Source organism: Leptodactylus fuscus, chromosome 5 (assembly GCF_031893055.1).
Source record: "Leptodactylus fuscus isolate aLepFus1 chromosome 5, aLepFus1.hap2, whole genome shotgun sequence".
Taxonomy (NCBI): Eukaryota; Metazoa; Chordata; class Amphibia; order Anura; family Leptodactylidae; genus Leptodactylus; species Leptodactylus fuscus.
The window spans coordinates 77,190,762-77,206,597 of NC_134269.1; the positions used below are offsets into that span (position 1 = coordinate 77,190,762).

Below are 15,836 nucleotides of genomic sequence, written 5' to 3' on the forward strand. Positions count from 1 at the left end.
ATGTCATAGTGGTATATTACAATTACTCTACACAATAAGCAACTAAAGAAAGTAAACAGCATGTGCATCCTGCAACCCTAGGGATCCAGGTACCTAGAAGATAATCACGGCCAGCACCACAACCCATAAATAGCACAGTGTTGTTCCTTTCCAGCAAACATCACATTAAGACATGTTTGGTACAAGATGCACAGAGATCTCTGGGATAACTACATCCTCACACAGCACCAGAACTTTATTTTGACATTTTCCTGACCCTATTAGACCAATGCTGCATGGATTTCTTACCACAACTAGCCCCCCATGTACCACAGCCTGGAAACGTCAATCCTAGTAAATCTCCCCTATGCCTATGGACCACACTCAGAATGTGATTTGGATTTAAATTATCATTATCTCATATGCACAAACTGATTTTTTATTATACAATTCAGAATTCTTCATGTTTATTAAATACTTTCAATGAATTGAGTCCAAAATGTATAATCAGATCAGAAATAATTTAGATAGAATGATATTGTGCATGGTCTGAATTGAAACATTGCATTTGCCGCCAATGTAAACAGGAGAATCTCTAACTAGAAGGGATAAATGAGCTTTGAAGCCAAGAATGAATCTTTTCTTTATTGAAAGCAACACAGAACCAGAAATGGCTGATGTATTTCCTGGCTACAGGGCCCTCAATAGAGAACTGCTTTAAAATGACTAAGGGAAGAAGAAATCCACTAATATGCATAACATCAGTACGCTATGCAACAGCAACATTACAGGCACATGTCCTTTACCAATTGACATCCAACTTCATAGGGAAGGATTAAAAAGCATAGGAAGGTGCCGGGGGAAGGAAGGAGTAGTTGTAGGGAAGAAAAACATAGACCTTAAATCAGAGGTGCAAAATAATATACCATGATCTGATAAGGCGAGCAAACAGAAGTGATCAGCAGGTGACTATCATGAAAGAAATGCTAAGGCCACTGATTGGTCTCAGCGGTCACGTGTGGTGCAAGACTTCCAGTGACGAGAAGACCATTAGGCCAAGTTCACATGGCGGATTTTGGTCTGGAATTTGAGGCAGGAGGCCGTCTCAGATTCGGACCAAAAAATGGCTATCCGCGACTGGATTAGACCCAAATGAATGGGCCTAGTCCAGAGGGAGTGACGCGCCACGGTCTCCTGCAGTGGAAGATAGGACACGTCGCTTCTTTTTTGCGCAAGTGGAAAAAATCCACCCGTGGAAAAACTAAATGCCCAGCTCCCATTGAATTCAATGGGAGGCGGTATTTTAATCTGGAATTTGACATGGAATCCGCACCAAATTCCGGACCAAAATCCGCCGTGTGAACTTAGCGTTACTGAGCTCAAAGATCACACTGACGCCTGGACAGCTCCTTTAAAGTATTTATAATATACTCGTATACACAGTACTGATTGGGTGTTTGGTATTGAACGTGGAATTACATTTACGTCTTCTGATTATAATTACTTTTTGTATGCTACAGTTGGCATGGGATAACATCCAAACATTAGGCACAAAATGAGTGTACAGAGAATTCATACCTACCCAATTTTTTGTATGACCACTGTCTGAAAGCAGCCAGACAGTCAAACCCAAACACTCATAAAGCACACACACCTTTCATTTTATGTGAGGGATAAATGACTGTAATAATAGTAGTAATCTGCAGTTATAAAGCAGGCAATTACTACGGACACACGTGGCTGTACTGACTGACAAAAAAAGTGTATCTGCGCTATAAACCATATATAGGTCAATGGGCCCATAAATAAGTAATATTTTTTGTACAGCAGTATACAGTATCTGATTGTAGGTGACCCAGTATACATGATAGTCATTAAACTATAAACTATATGAGTTAAAGGTATAATGCAGTCAGTTATAGTACAGATCCTAATATTGAATGACAGCCCACAATTACATAGTAGATTTCACATACACACAGCAATGTGCCATAAAACACATCCAATAGAGCCAAATTCATATGTAGTTACTTCTCTACTTCATATGGACCCCAAATGTTTTCTTAAGAGTTGACTATCCTTGAGGACTGGTCTTTATTGTATTGCAGACATGGTTGACCCTTCTACATTAGAGATCAGGCCCTTTGCTTTTCTCTCTTCTACTCTTGGTCTCCCATCCTCTGGGTGGCTTCACTATTAACAGGTGGTCCACCTGGTCCAAACTCTTTGGCTCGCTCTCAGTCTCCTAACTATCCCCGTTTGAGAAGCTCTGCCAGGCTGGTATATCTACCAAGGGATTTATTTCATTCATATATCAACTTCTCCCCTCCCAACAGATGGCATACCCTTAGTTTATTGATACATGACCAGATGGGAGGAGGCCCTAGGCCAAACGATTACTCTAGGTCAATGGCAGGTGGTCTGGTCCCGAGTGGCTAAGTCCTCTGCGTGCATAACTCATAGGGAGGCCCATTACAAGTTACTTATGTATGGATACCATACTTCCGCTCTCCTTCACCCCCTCAATCCTGCTATACCATCAGTGTGCTGGCGGTGCCACTTGAGTCATGGTTCTCTATATCATATATTTTGGACTTGCCCGCTCATATTAGGATCCTTAAGGGAGGTCAAGGTAATGACGGATACCCTCTTCCTCCAGGGGTCTCGTTAGACCTGCTGAATTATCTCCTTGGCCTCTCCCTAGACACCTTGGTAAGGCATCGTCTCGACTTTTCCTATATCTCTGTACAGCTGCAAAGACCCTTATAGCACGTAATTGAAGGACGACGTCTATGCCGTCAGGATCGGACTTACTTGGGAAAATGAAAAACATCTACACTCTTGAATACCTGACAGTGAACCTTAATAACAGTGCAAAGGTCTTCAAGACTATCTGGTCACAATGGCATACATATTGTACTGTCCAGGGCCTCTAGATTGCTGACAGGTCGTTTCCTTCTCCCCCTACCTCTTTTTCCCCTTTTTTCCCCCATTCTTTTATTTTGTCTATGTAATCTCTTTAGCTAATTTCTTACCACTCTATAAGTTGTAGACGCTTTTCTCAGCATATCCCATGACTAGTCACAGCAATTATTTAACAGACTTAGCCAGTTCCTTTTAATGGATTTTCTGTATAGCCATCTATTAGTAACAGTATAAACTACTTACATAGTTGCAGAAGATATAAACAATTGCTTCACTGATATGCATCTGTGAGAACAGACTGTAAATAGTCCATGTGCTTGTGGCTATCATGACTATATCGCATGGTATGTTTAGAAACGTGCAATAACAAATGTGTCTGTACAGTCATTTACATGCTCATTAATATGCTGTACTCACGTTTCATGCTGGCACTGACAGTCAACACTGACACATTCTCAACAGCAAACCCAGGAACAACTGCATGAAAACACTAAAGGAAAGCTATTCATTATTCAGCCCATTAGACTACTAATATGTTTGGAGTGTTACAGGACTGTAGCTCCAGGAAAAACCTGTATAGTCACCTGATGGTCTGCAAAACAACTGGTGGAAATTCCACCTCTTGCAGGAAGATTGTCCAGTGCTGGACAATGTGTTCTTACTGTAGCTGTAAAGGAAGTCTATTACCTCCCCTATACACTGTAAACCACTGCTAGGGTAATGTACAGGCTATGAATACAAGTCCAATCGTACCTTTTTGAAATGTCAATGAGCCCCCAGGATGTGCATAAAAAAAGTTTTAACCAATATGTAAATGAGGTTAATATAGCACAGGTATGTAAATGAGCCCATGCATGTGCAGTATGCTTCTGTAGTCAAGAAGGTGTATTCTGCCCCACAGCAGCCCCTGCACACTCTATTATGCCCCACAGCGGCCCCTGCACACTCTATTATGCCCCACAGCAGCCCCTGCACACTCTATTATGCCCCACAGCGGACCCTGCACACTCTATCATGCCACCCATGAACTATTATACTCTGGGGTTCTTTCAGACTTCAGAGGATAATATTCGGAGACCCAGGGAATTTGACAAACATAAAAACCACTGTTACTTACCTAATATGGCATAACACCTGTAAAATAAGTTTATGTATCTCTGTTTGATGAATCAATGCTTACATGGTAAGAGGACCAAGTGTCATCAGGCTCTCAAGTGTACCAACAGCCTTGTAAGACACCACTGGATCTATGTGCATCTGGAAGAACAGATTAAAAAACTTAAGCAATTATCCAAATCCAACAAGTAACTTCAGGACTTGCAGAAAAATCTATGTATAAAACATTTGTTTCTATCCCTTAAATGTAGATTAAGGCTAAAGCACCCTGTGGCGTCCCGCAACAAAAAAGCGCTGCAGGAAAAACTGCAGCAGCAACGCATCGTGGTTCTTCCCACAGCGCTTTAGACAAAAAGGTCACAGAGGTAACAGATCACAGTTTTTCCTGCAATGCTTTCTGTATATTTATACCTCTATGGAAACCACCAGCATTTCCATAGGTATAATTAACATGACACAAAGGTTTTGGAAATCGCAGCATGTTCACTGTGCGTATTTTACTGCACTGTGGGGATTCGCTAGAATCCCTTTCACTACATAGTGACTGTAAAATGCTGTGTTTTTTTTTCTGCTGTAGGCAAACCGCATCGTTTACACCACGTGCGGCTCCGGCCTGAAATCAATGGGATGCGGAAAAAACACGACATGGTTTTTGACATGGCTTTTGATTCGTTTTTTAATGCATTTTTTGCAAAAACTGCATCAAAAACCACAAGCAAGTGTGGCTTTGAGCTCTGTAGCAGCCTACACACTCCTGATCTTATTACAGACTGTACCTGGACTCCTGAGATTTATGGTACTCCACTCTTTAGGGTTCTGTTTGTCCAACAGTGGCTAAAAGTGTGGCAACTATCTTCCTCCTTAGACTACACATCAACTCACTACTCCACTGGCAGATCTAACCAGACTTTCCCAGTGTGCCTAAACTACACCCAAGTCTCCCACCCCTTTGTCCAATGAGTGCTAAGTGTTGGGGACATGTGATGTGAGGTGCTGTGCATTAACCGTACCAGTGCTGGTACATATGCAATGGATGATGCAATAACATAACATATTATATACATATAAATATAACAGTATGCTGTGCTACTACATCCTTGACTCAGCCTTAAAGGAATATAGGACCCAGTACTGGGATATTATATATGTACAGAGACTTCCTTTCAGAAAATAGAGAGGTCTAGCCCTATTCCAAAATATTTAATCCAAATTTCTGGTTATCTGCCCCTGAGAAGTTCCCTTACAAATTACCCACCATCTTTTAGGAATCTGTACAAATAACACATTATCAATTCATAAGGATTATTGTCTAAAGTATCACGTCTGTTCTAAGCCATTACATTGACCTCCACCAGTTGCCTGGTACAGGATATGATAATATCAAGCTGAATTCCATTAAGCAAGATTATATGAAAATCGTCTCTCAGTATTGTAACACTATTCACACAGACCCTAAGAGTAGAATATATTGGCAGTTTATTATTGATACAAGCTACGATGATTACTTTTCTTTATCAGTACATAGATAATGCATGTAACATATCTCACCATGAACCAAAGTAGGTACTTAACTATATAAGTTTATAGCAAATTAATTTCTCAATATGGTCCATTTGGTGAGAACATATAGAAGATTTTTCAGATGTTATGTGAAGCAATGGCCCAAGTGATATATGGTGGCGGCTGCATAGGTGTAAAATACTGATAAAACATCCATTTACACATTCATAGACTATTAAAGGGGTAGATGCCTTGTATTCCAAATGCACACAGATAAGGTACATGATAATATGCCAAGTTGTCCCATCCCCACAAACACCAGCATCCCATTTCTCCTATAGCATCTGCCACTTGGTCTTGTCTACGCCCCTGTAGATATAGGCTCTGTTTAAGTGGGATGATTTACAATAATGTCTCTATCAGTGTACTGCAGATTTGTATACATGTTTGTGCAGTAATCATATATAATATGAATACGGTGAGCTTTATCAAAGCTGGTATATAGAAAAAGAAGAGCAGCTGTACAGAGAAAACAGTTTTTTTTTTATCTGATTGGTATTGCTATAGGAAAAATTCCACACCTTTCTTATTTGTGATATCCTTCATTGTCTGTTACATAGAATAACTTCACAAAAGCACATTTGTAGACATTTCTATGAACTGTATGTTATACTAGATTCACACTTGCGCTCAGGTTTCCATTCTTTTTTATGTAGATTGTGAGCCCCATATAGGGATCACAATGTTTTTTGTTTTTTTTTCTATCAGTATGTGTTTGTAGAATGGGAAGAAATCCACACAAACATGGGGTGAACAAACTCTTTGCAGATGTTGTTCCTGGCAGGGCTCAAACCCAGGACTCCAGCGCTGCAAGGCTACAGTGCTAACCACTGAGCCACCGTGTTGCTGCTAGGTTTCCATTCTTCAAGTCCGCATGGGGATCTGAAAACGGAAACCCAATCTGTTTACAAAGTGGTTACCCATGGACTCCATAGACTATAATGGAGTCTGCTGGGTTTCAGGATTTTTCTCTCTGTATTTTTCAAGCAGAGTGGGGAACGGAATCTCCAAACGCTCACCGGGTGCAGATGTGAACCCAGCCTTAGGTTTATGTAAAGAAAGAATGCCTGAGAAAATATCAAAATGCTAAAACAGCAACCATATTGTCACATTGCATGGTATATAGTCATAAATCATGAGATATGATATGTAGCATACATCACAGTGTAGACAATCATCACAGTGTAATTGCATGATACCAAGCACCCACAAGATTTCACATGATTCTATCATGCAAGGGTGAGACAAGTCCTTCTACTGCTTGAGGCGGCCAAATAACACTGAGCCCTTCTCTCGTATCTTTAGTACCTTTAGTAAACAAAAAAAAAAAAGGATTTCAAGTGAAGCTCCCAATCTGTTTAGCAGTAAGACTGGAGGCATTTATGTAATATACTGTACATGTTAACAAGTCCAAACCTGGCCATACACAATACATCTGTATTAACTGAACTCATCCAATTTGGTGGAACTAGAAAGCCATATAATGTATATATGGCACTCTACCTGAAATCCTGGATTTTGTCTGCTTCTATAGGAATGAAGTATTGCCTGGAATATGATGAAGAAACAAGACACGCCCAGTGAGGGGATGATATTTGGAACCATAACAGAAAACAGGAGTGTTAGTGTATCTCCAATAAGGCACAGCCTAAAAAGTGAAAAGATCTCTGTTATGTTTAAGGGGGAACAGACTGAATAAATACTCAATTCTTAAATTGAGCATATATATGCCTAAAGGGTTTTATCACATTAATGGCATATTTTACATGCCATCAATGTATTCTTGGTATGGTCTAAGCACTGGGATTCCTTCCAATAAAGATCATGAGAATGAAATGATCTTGCATCGCAACTCTTTCATACTTGCCATTTGGCATAATGAAGAGAAACAAGGTGAGTTACTGAATAAGACAGATTTACCAAAACTTTCTCGTAGTGCAAACTTAGACCAGATGGCCAAACATATAACAGTGACCGGTTCTAGATGATAAACCTGAAGTATCTTGACTGCACCCTATCTGGACCAGTGTTTCCCAACCTTTATACAGTAGATTCCATTCTATCATTATGTAAGACCACCCACTGGACTTGCAGAATATTTGGCTAGGTTCACACAGCGTAATTTACATTCCTCTCTGCATTCTCCACTTTGCCACATATACAATAGGGCTAGCCAGAGCTTCACATCGTGGACTGAATAAGTAGGAAGATTATACTGAATATTTACCCTCAAACGTTATTTCAAGTCTATCCAACTTGTCCTGCTCTAGAACATCTTCAATGTGACAGCATTGCTTTGAGACCACACCACTCTACTAACCAGGTGTAACTGGACCATGGTCTCAGAATTGGTAGAACTGAGGATTTCACACTTACACATTCTATTTACCAATGGCTGGTACAGTTAGGAGTTACATGGGAGCCAGTGACCGGCCACGCACATGAAACATTGTGTTCCCTGGCATATAGGAGGGAAAGAGTGTTCCGGAAATGGACACTTTATACGTGGCAGCCATCAGTACAGGAGCTTAGTGATTTGCATGTGTTCCTTTAAGGAACTCCCATCATAAGAACATATCTGCTAAATGACAAGGACTTTTTGTGCAGACTATCTTCATTTTGGGGAAATGCATAATTGTCACAAATTTGGGATTATTTTTTTTTTTGCAAGAAATTCACAGAGCCACCTTCTGAAATGTTATAATGGCCTTGTAGATAGGGTAGTTAAGAAATGAGGCGTCAGTAGACAGAATGGTTTTCCAATGAAGAATCTGCCACACTTATTCAGATTTGGTATACAATTCTTATTAAATAACTAAGATAATTGCATGTTTGTTCTACACTAACTTGAGGAACATGAGGTTATGTAATCATACAGCCATTTTATAGCAAGACCTTATTCACATGAACAAAAGGTCCATCACATGGATTTTTTGGTACTTTAAATTAATCCTTTAGGTCATGAGTTGATGATCACTTGGGGTTTGAAAGCCATGATCCCCATCGTTTAGCTGTTTGCAATGCCAGTGGTGCTCCATAGGCCATGTGATGTCATATTCATTGGTCATATTGCCTTAGTGCAACTCCGTCCCATTCAAGTAATTGTGGACAGGAACAGCAGGGGGGGGGGGCAGATCTGCGCTCTGGCCAGACGTGATCTGTTATTTTGCACTTGAGAAAGGGCCTGTGTACAGCCCGAAACGCATTGCGCTTTTCTATCTTTTATACTTACCTCAATAAAGGGTCTTTCTTGAAACTCTCGACTTGGGCCTTATCCTCAATACCGGTGAGCGTGGAACACCCCCCCCCCCCCCCCCCCCCGACAGTTCTCTGGTCCCAGCTGTTCATGCCCACGATTCTCTCCGGTGTCAACATGTTGAGCTGCTGCCACTCTCGCCTTTAAATCAGTATCCAACATGATTTAAGGTGTTTTGACTGTTCACAACCCCAAAAGGCGAGAGGCCATCTGGTTATTTTAAGACACACCTTTACCTCTATATTGGTAAAATGTTAAATATTACACTTTGTGCGGTTGGTGTCTCTCTTTTCGTCTCCTTTCAAGTAATTGGGCTGAGCTGCTATAACAAGCCCAACCACTGCACAAGTGTGTGACGCTCTGCTTGATAAAGTAAAAAAGGAGCTATAGCCTCCTCAAAACCGTTGACTGGGGAGAGGGGGTGCCAAATCTTGGAGAGGACTCTACTGCGTTATACCGTCATAGATCCTGAGCAGAGTCCGTGTTGCCGGAAAGGTAAAGAAAAGACATTTTCAGATTGGACCTGATGAAGGGAGTGGGTCACTTCTGAAACATGCAGTTATAATAAAGTTGGGTTGCTTAGGTTCTACCCCTTCCCCCCCAAAGTAGACATTTTTCCTGAGGCAATGAAAATCCATCCGTGATTTTTTCCCCTAACCTTTAGTTGATTATTAAGGACACAGTGATCAGTCCAGCAAGTGTCAAATGTACACAGTTTATTACACAATAAAACACAGTAAAAATATTGCTCATCCGAAGTCTTATAAATGAGCTGTACATACACAATATATTATCGTTTAAAAAAAGTCTTCCAGAGACTACAAAGTATATGATCGTCTAGCATAAATACCATAAATTCCTCATTACAGATTACACAGTTAAACAGTGAAACATTTATCAAAAAAGTTTCACTTGTTCCAAGGTTTTAAAAAAATATTTAAAAAAATGTTATTAAATAAAGTATTTATTCTTCGGTACAGACTTGTGCCACATATGGCATCAATTTGTAAGCATTATCTACCAGAATTTTTTGTTTGTTTGTGGGGTAACCAGAAGAGTTGAACATATACAGGACTAGGGATGAATTAAAAAACCCTTGCCTGCTACTCCGACTTGCAGTACCCCACACAGCCCATGGACAAAAATGTGGCAGTGTTTACAAGAAATTTTTTTTTTTAATTTTCCAAATCATAATAGTGCCAATGCAATATGGAAATGAATCATGGTTGATCCAAGTTTGTTAACACCCCAAACAGCCTGGATTACAAAAGACTACTGTTATGCATTCATATGCCAAGACTATCTGGCTGTGTTTATAAGCCAGAGTATTCAGCGTGCTCACAGGGGTCATTAAAAAAACCTGACAAATATGTGACCACAGCAGTGAAAAAGTCACTTGGATATATAACTATAAGTGAGATAGATGTGGTCATAAAAATACACTGGCCAGGTCTGTATGTCAGGTTTGGGATTTGCTTTATCCTATACAATAGCAAATGTAGCAGAACAATTCAGGCATCTCTAATGCTAGATTTTACATTTGCTGAATACATCATAAAGCTTATTTCCTTTATACACAAATGGGATGTTATTTGCAGACCTGTATTAAAAAACAAACATGTCAGCCTCAGCCACACAGAGTAAGGACTCTAGGGAGGTATCTAAATGATATAGTAGGCGATACAAGTTATTGTGTATGTAGGTTTGTGCACACTGCTTCCGGTAAATTATAATGTGATTTACAATTTTCTCCTTTACTTTATTGTAACAGTGTTTCTAAATACTGAGTGATGTAAAAATAAAACATGTTGTTACCCTATATAAATACAATTTACTAGCAAGGTCTAAACAAAAAGTGCTTGATCTGAGATTACCAGAACATTTTACATAGTAATGAAGTGACGGATTTGAATCCTTTGTAGGTTTTTTTCCTTTACCCATCACAGTTTTAAAAGTAACTCATGTCTGTATGACAAACATTGCAATCCTTTCACTGGCAAAAGTGCTATCTAGTTACTTGTGGTCGTGTATCTGTGCATGGAAAACAATTGTAAAAACTCGTACATGAAGCATTAACTTCACTTCAGTCCTTTATGAAAGGTCTTTGGCATCAACAGCTGAGACAGAAGTTCAGATGATCTTATGGTCCACAAAGATCTTCATAGTCTTATCTGAAGTCCATTGTCTGTTTCCACTGTTCATCTCACTGCCAGAAGGAAAACTAATCCAGCAAGTCCAACTCCAGCCGCAGCCATCAGGGCATTGGAAAAATGACTGTTGTCTGGTCCTTGGTGGTTGCCTTTTTTGTTACAAAATTTCTGGAAACCCTCCTGAAAAAGATAGGAAAAAATATATATGTTAATTATTTGAAACAAATTAAAAAGAAATCTTAGATTTAACTCTATAGCAATAGTCAAAGAAGTCATACAAGAGGTAAGAGGTGAAGGATAGCCATCAGTCTATTAACTGATATACAGTAAAAAGAGAATTGGTTTAAAAATAAAAAATTATATGAAATGAAATAATAGACCTGAGTGACATCATACGTAAAGCTATTCATAGACATTAGTTGTTTGTTGACCAAACTTGCCAGTGTCAGCAGAAGCAGCCGACCAAGTGTATAGTAACCTCCCAAGTCTTCCCTGAATGGCAGATATCAGGGAAGAGCATGGTCAGGCGTGGATTCCTGGCAACAGCGTATTCGTGTCCCTATTGGGAGCATATTCATACTCAACCAAGCATTCATGTGTCTGGGGGAAAAGGGGGTCCAACAGAGGTGGCTGTTGGGTTAGTATTTAGCTGACTATTCTCATGAATATGGTCAGCTGTACATAGCAGTGACATAACATTGTTTTCCTACTGTACATTAAATTGCAGTAACGTGGACAGTGTGCTGGCACAGTGTATGTCCTTGGATTGGATCCAGCCTATGACATCTGCATGGACTTTACACACATGCACGGATTTTTTCTACACTCAAACTACTGACTGGGATAGATTACGCCACCTATAAAATGTTGCAGAAAGTGTTGGTGCTCTACAAGCAACATAAAAAAAAATAAAAATATATAATAATAATAATTTGGCCATTACCTAACCACTATAACTGTATTCCACATGTCTAACACGAGAACACAAGTTACAGATTTGTTACAGTCTTCTCTAACAGCACACATAGGGCACTACATCTTCCAAGCCTTCACTTCCTCCAACCACCTACAGCAAAGCAGAAGTATTCCTACAGTTACAGGACAGTGTTGCTCTTTAATGCCTATTGTAAAAGGTAATGTCCTCCGGGGCAGAGGAATACACCAGAGAGACTGTTTAAGGGACCAGTGATAGAGAAAAGAGCAGCTGTTGACTGGCTCCTTATTCAGCATAATGGAGTATGGAAGCAATAGCCTCCAGATGGTTGTGTTTGAACGCTGCTTGGCAGAGGACTGTGTAAACAAGTTATACCCTCAATACCTTCCGGAACTCTGCTCTTTACAATTAATTTGTGCAAACATAACTTTTTCTGCCTCGTGATTTTCAGTAACCTCTTCCATGCCAATGGGAAGCAGAATTATGATCTTAACTTGCTGTCGTCATGGTTAAGCCACATTTCTTCCCCATCTCCTCTAATCTATTGCCCTTCCCATCACTATCTTTGTAGTAGAAACCAACACAGCAATCTGGTTTCTAGAACATTCTGGAAATTTGTCACCTGACAAATGAAAAACAAACTTCATATGTAAAAGGAATGTATGTTGCCAAGAATATGAAATTTCCTGGAACATATTGTTACCATATGCAACATCTTGCCAGTACATCTTTCTCTCTACAATACCTACTCAGTCTAGTCCAGACAATGGTCTATACTTTGAGAACTGTTACATCTGGTAACCTCTAGAATACAGCAGTGTGTTTCACATTACCCTACAATAAACCAAGTATCATCTGTACAAAGCAAAAACCAACCGGCTCATGTCCACTGGTTACAACCACCTAAGACGACACGATGCTATAGCCCTATACTTATCAGATCAGCAAGCAAATAGGAAAACCCCACTGTGGAGTATTCAAGAATCAATAGTGGAAACTTATTCCACACGTCAGAGAAATGAGAATTGACTATAGTAGATTTACCGGCATGAACTAGAAGTGAGGAAAGTCCCTATAACACAGTCCAGGTGGTCACAGTGCAAACAGCTTGCTTGGAGTAAGATAAGCAGTGTGGACTAAACATTTCCGTTTTTGGGGAAAGATTTTTGCTAAAAAGTAACAATGCACGTATTGATTATGCAACAATGGCCCAGACTTACAGCCAATTCTAATAGATTGTGCCAGTAGTCATGGTACATAGTCCAAAATATCGAGTAATGATCTTCCAGAGGTTACGCTCAGCACAACATGACAATATGACGTGCAGTGTGTGAATGAACAGTTCACTTTTTACCTATTGCCATCATGAAGACTGACATGGGATGCAATAAATGATTAATAAAACCTACTGCTATGACTAAAAAGAACGAAATGTTACACAAAAATGGACACAGCGGTCTATAAACCTATGTAAGTGCTTCTCCCAGTGTACGTAGCACTGTGTAGGGCTGCTTCAGCCAGAGGCAAGCCATCCTCTAGTCCTGTGGTCTCCATCAACCAGCTGTCAATGCAGCAACTCCCATCATTTTCTGGCAGAGAACTGCACCCTTTTAACAGCTAGAGAAGCACAGGTGAGACTACAGACCTAGACACTACTGATGTCCGCCAGCCATACATTAATGTAACCATACAGTTGGTCAATAGTGACCAAATATGACCAAGACCACTGAGCAAAATACTACTATATTAGCAAAGGGAACAAAGTATATATAGATGCACATCCCTTGCAACTTAGGTGACCTGTATTTATAACAAAGACATACTTGTGCAATGTGGTAAAAGTACCATAAACAGAGCTGTGTGGACACCAACATGTTTTGGTAGTAAACACAATCACTATTTTTAGATGTTCCAAAATGGGAATAAATTAATTTTACCGGGCCTTATTACCAGCTGGAGAGAAAGTGTAACAATAACCCTATTCATGCGATATAGAAAACAGTACAGGGTTTAGCAATACCAACATTTAAGGAGATGCCAACCTTCAGCTACATCCACTGGCATGGACTCCCTCTGCCCAGTCCCAGGTTAAGTCACTCCTTGCATAGAAACATTTATGCATTGGAGTTAATATAAAACACTCTTGAAAGGGAACAGGTCACTGGGTTTGAGGCCAATAAGCCACCAGCAAGTGGTGATGAATTAAATAACTTACTTATAATAAGTCCAGGACTTGTGTTATTGCTTCACTGCCCATGTACCCCTTGAAGCTCGGTGTACCCTCCTCAGCTTCATCTGCACAATGCACATGTGTCCAAAGGCAATGGGATGAGCGTCAGACCCACTGCCAATAAGTTATAGATTTTCTAGATTGCACAAATGGACACTTAATATTGGCAGCTTTAGGACCTAAATCTTAGCTAGATAGCACCATGCAGTGATTCAGTGGCCTCAAACCTGCTGACAGGTTCCCTTTAATTGTAAAGCACCTAACATCCTGCCCCTATTGACTGCATTTAGGTATCCTATGGCTCCTTAAGTAGTAAGTGAGAGCTGCCCATTCCAGGACTAGATCAGGGTGAACCCAAGAAACATGCTGAAAGACTCCATGGCAACTCATTTCATTTAAGTAATTGGCATATATACCAGTACAAAAGGTACCAACACACCTGAATTCCTCTCGCCAAGAGTCAAAGAGCTCATAGTGTAAACTATACTAAAACGTTCACATTCAATATTAAACCAAGCTTAGATCGGAGGAGGTCTGTGGGCTAAAATATAACTATAAAAGGATTATAAAGTGCAATGAGCCAGAGATGAGCAACTTCCACCTCAAATAGTTGCCATATGAGTCAGTGGCCATCCCACATGTGCTGCAGCCAGGACATCCAGTAACCACCCACAGGCTGAATGTATTGTTCTGGATGATACATGCTCATACATGAAACTACAACTCTCAGGCTGTGCCCCTGGCAGGCAGAGAAGAGCTGGAGGTTACAGACTGGCACACAGCATGCCACGTGCAGAACAATGGCATAGTAAGGAGTGAATGACAATTACCCAGCCTCCGCTCTCCTGGAACCAGTCACTGTGCTCCCTGACCAGGAATTGGCTCAGCACCCCGGCCAGTTCCCTGGGGGTCCCCGCTTGGCGCTTCCGGTGCCTCTGTGCCAAGGTGCCAGCAAACACAATGAGTACGATGATCCTTCCCCAGTTCAGTCCTCCTTCCAGGGCCATCTCCCGGGCCACACGCTGCAGAATGGTGCACGGCTCCACGTCCAACTCCTCACAGGACTTGAAGAAGGCGCTATTCCCGAGGTGAACCTCCTGCGCCACTCGCCATAGGGACTCGGCCAGGGGAGAGGGCGGCTGGGGCCCATCATTGCCCAGGGAGCGCTGGATGTAATCCTCCACCAGCACACGGGTCTCCTCCTCTAGCTGCTCAGACATATTAGCAGGATGAGAGGCCACAAGGCGAGCACTCCATATAAGTGGCACAGACCACGCCCCCTGTCGGTGCTGCCTCGTACAACAAAGAGCCGTCAGCTGCTTCTTCTCTGCCCTTCAGTCAGTAACCGCTGTTCACACGAGTCGGCCTCGCTAATCTTTTCAGGTTTCACAAGCCCTGCAGCTTTTGTACGGACATTTCCCGTGTTACACGCCCCCCTCCCGGCCCTGATAGGCGGAGAGCACAGCACCCTCCATTCATTAGTCATAGTCATGAAAGAATCCTATTCATTGTGTGCTCGCTCCACACGCCCTCTGCTGGTCACACGAGAGTAGCACTGTCCTATTGTACTTCCGTCACCGCCTGTCACCCTGGAACACAATGTCCTGTCCCTGCTCGGAGTACACAGCTCACGTGACCTACCGCCCCGTGCAAACCATGCTTTCCATCACACCTCACTTTGTGACG

At 41.2% G+C, this 15,836-nt stretch overlaps 1 protein-coding gene across 1 annotated transcript; it reads right to left on the bottom strand.

Moving 5' to 3' along the window:
• Positions 1-9,510: 9,510 nt before the first annotated feature.
• Positions 9,511-15,511, bottom strand: BCL2L10 (BCL2 like 10). Its single transcript, XM_075273452.1, has 2 exons — positions 14,981-15,511; positions 9,511-11,166 (listed from the first exon to the last, which is right to left on the bottom strand). The coding sequence occupies exons 1-2, from the start codon at positions 15,368-15,370 to the stop codon at positions 11,035-11,037; spliced, it is 522 nt and encodes a 173-aa protein (XP_075129553.1). The 5' UTR covers positions 15,371-15,511; the 3' UTR covers positions 9,511-11,034.
• Positions 15,512-15,836: the final 325 nt, after the last annotated feature.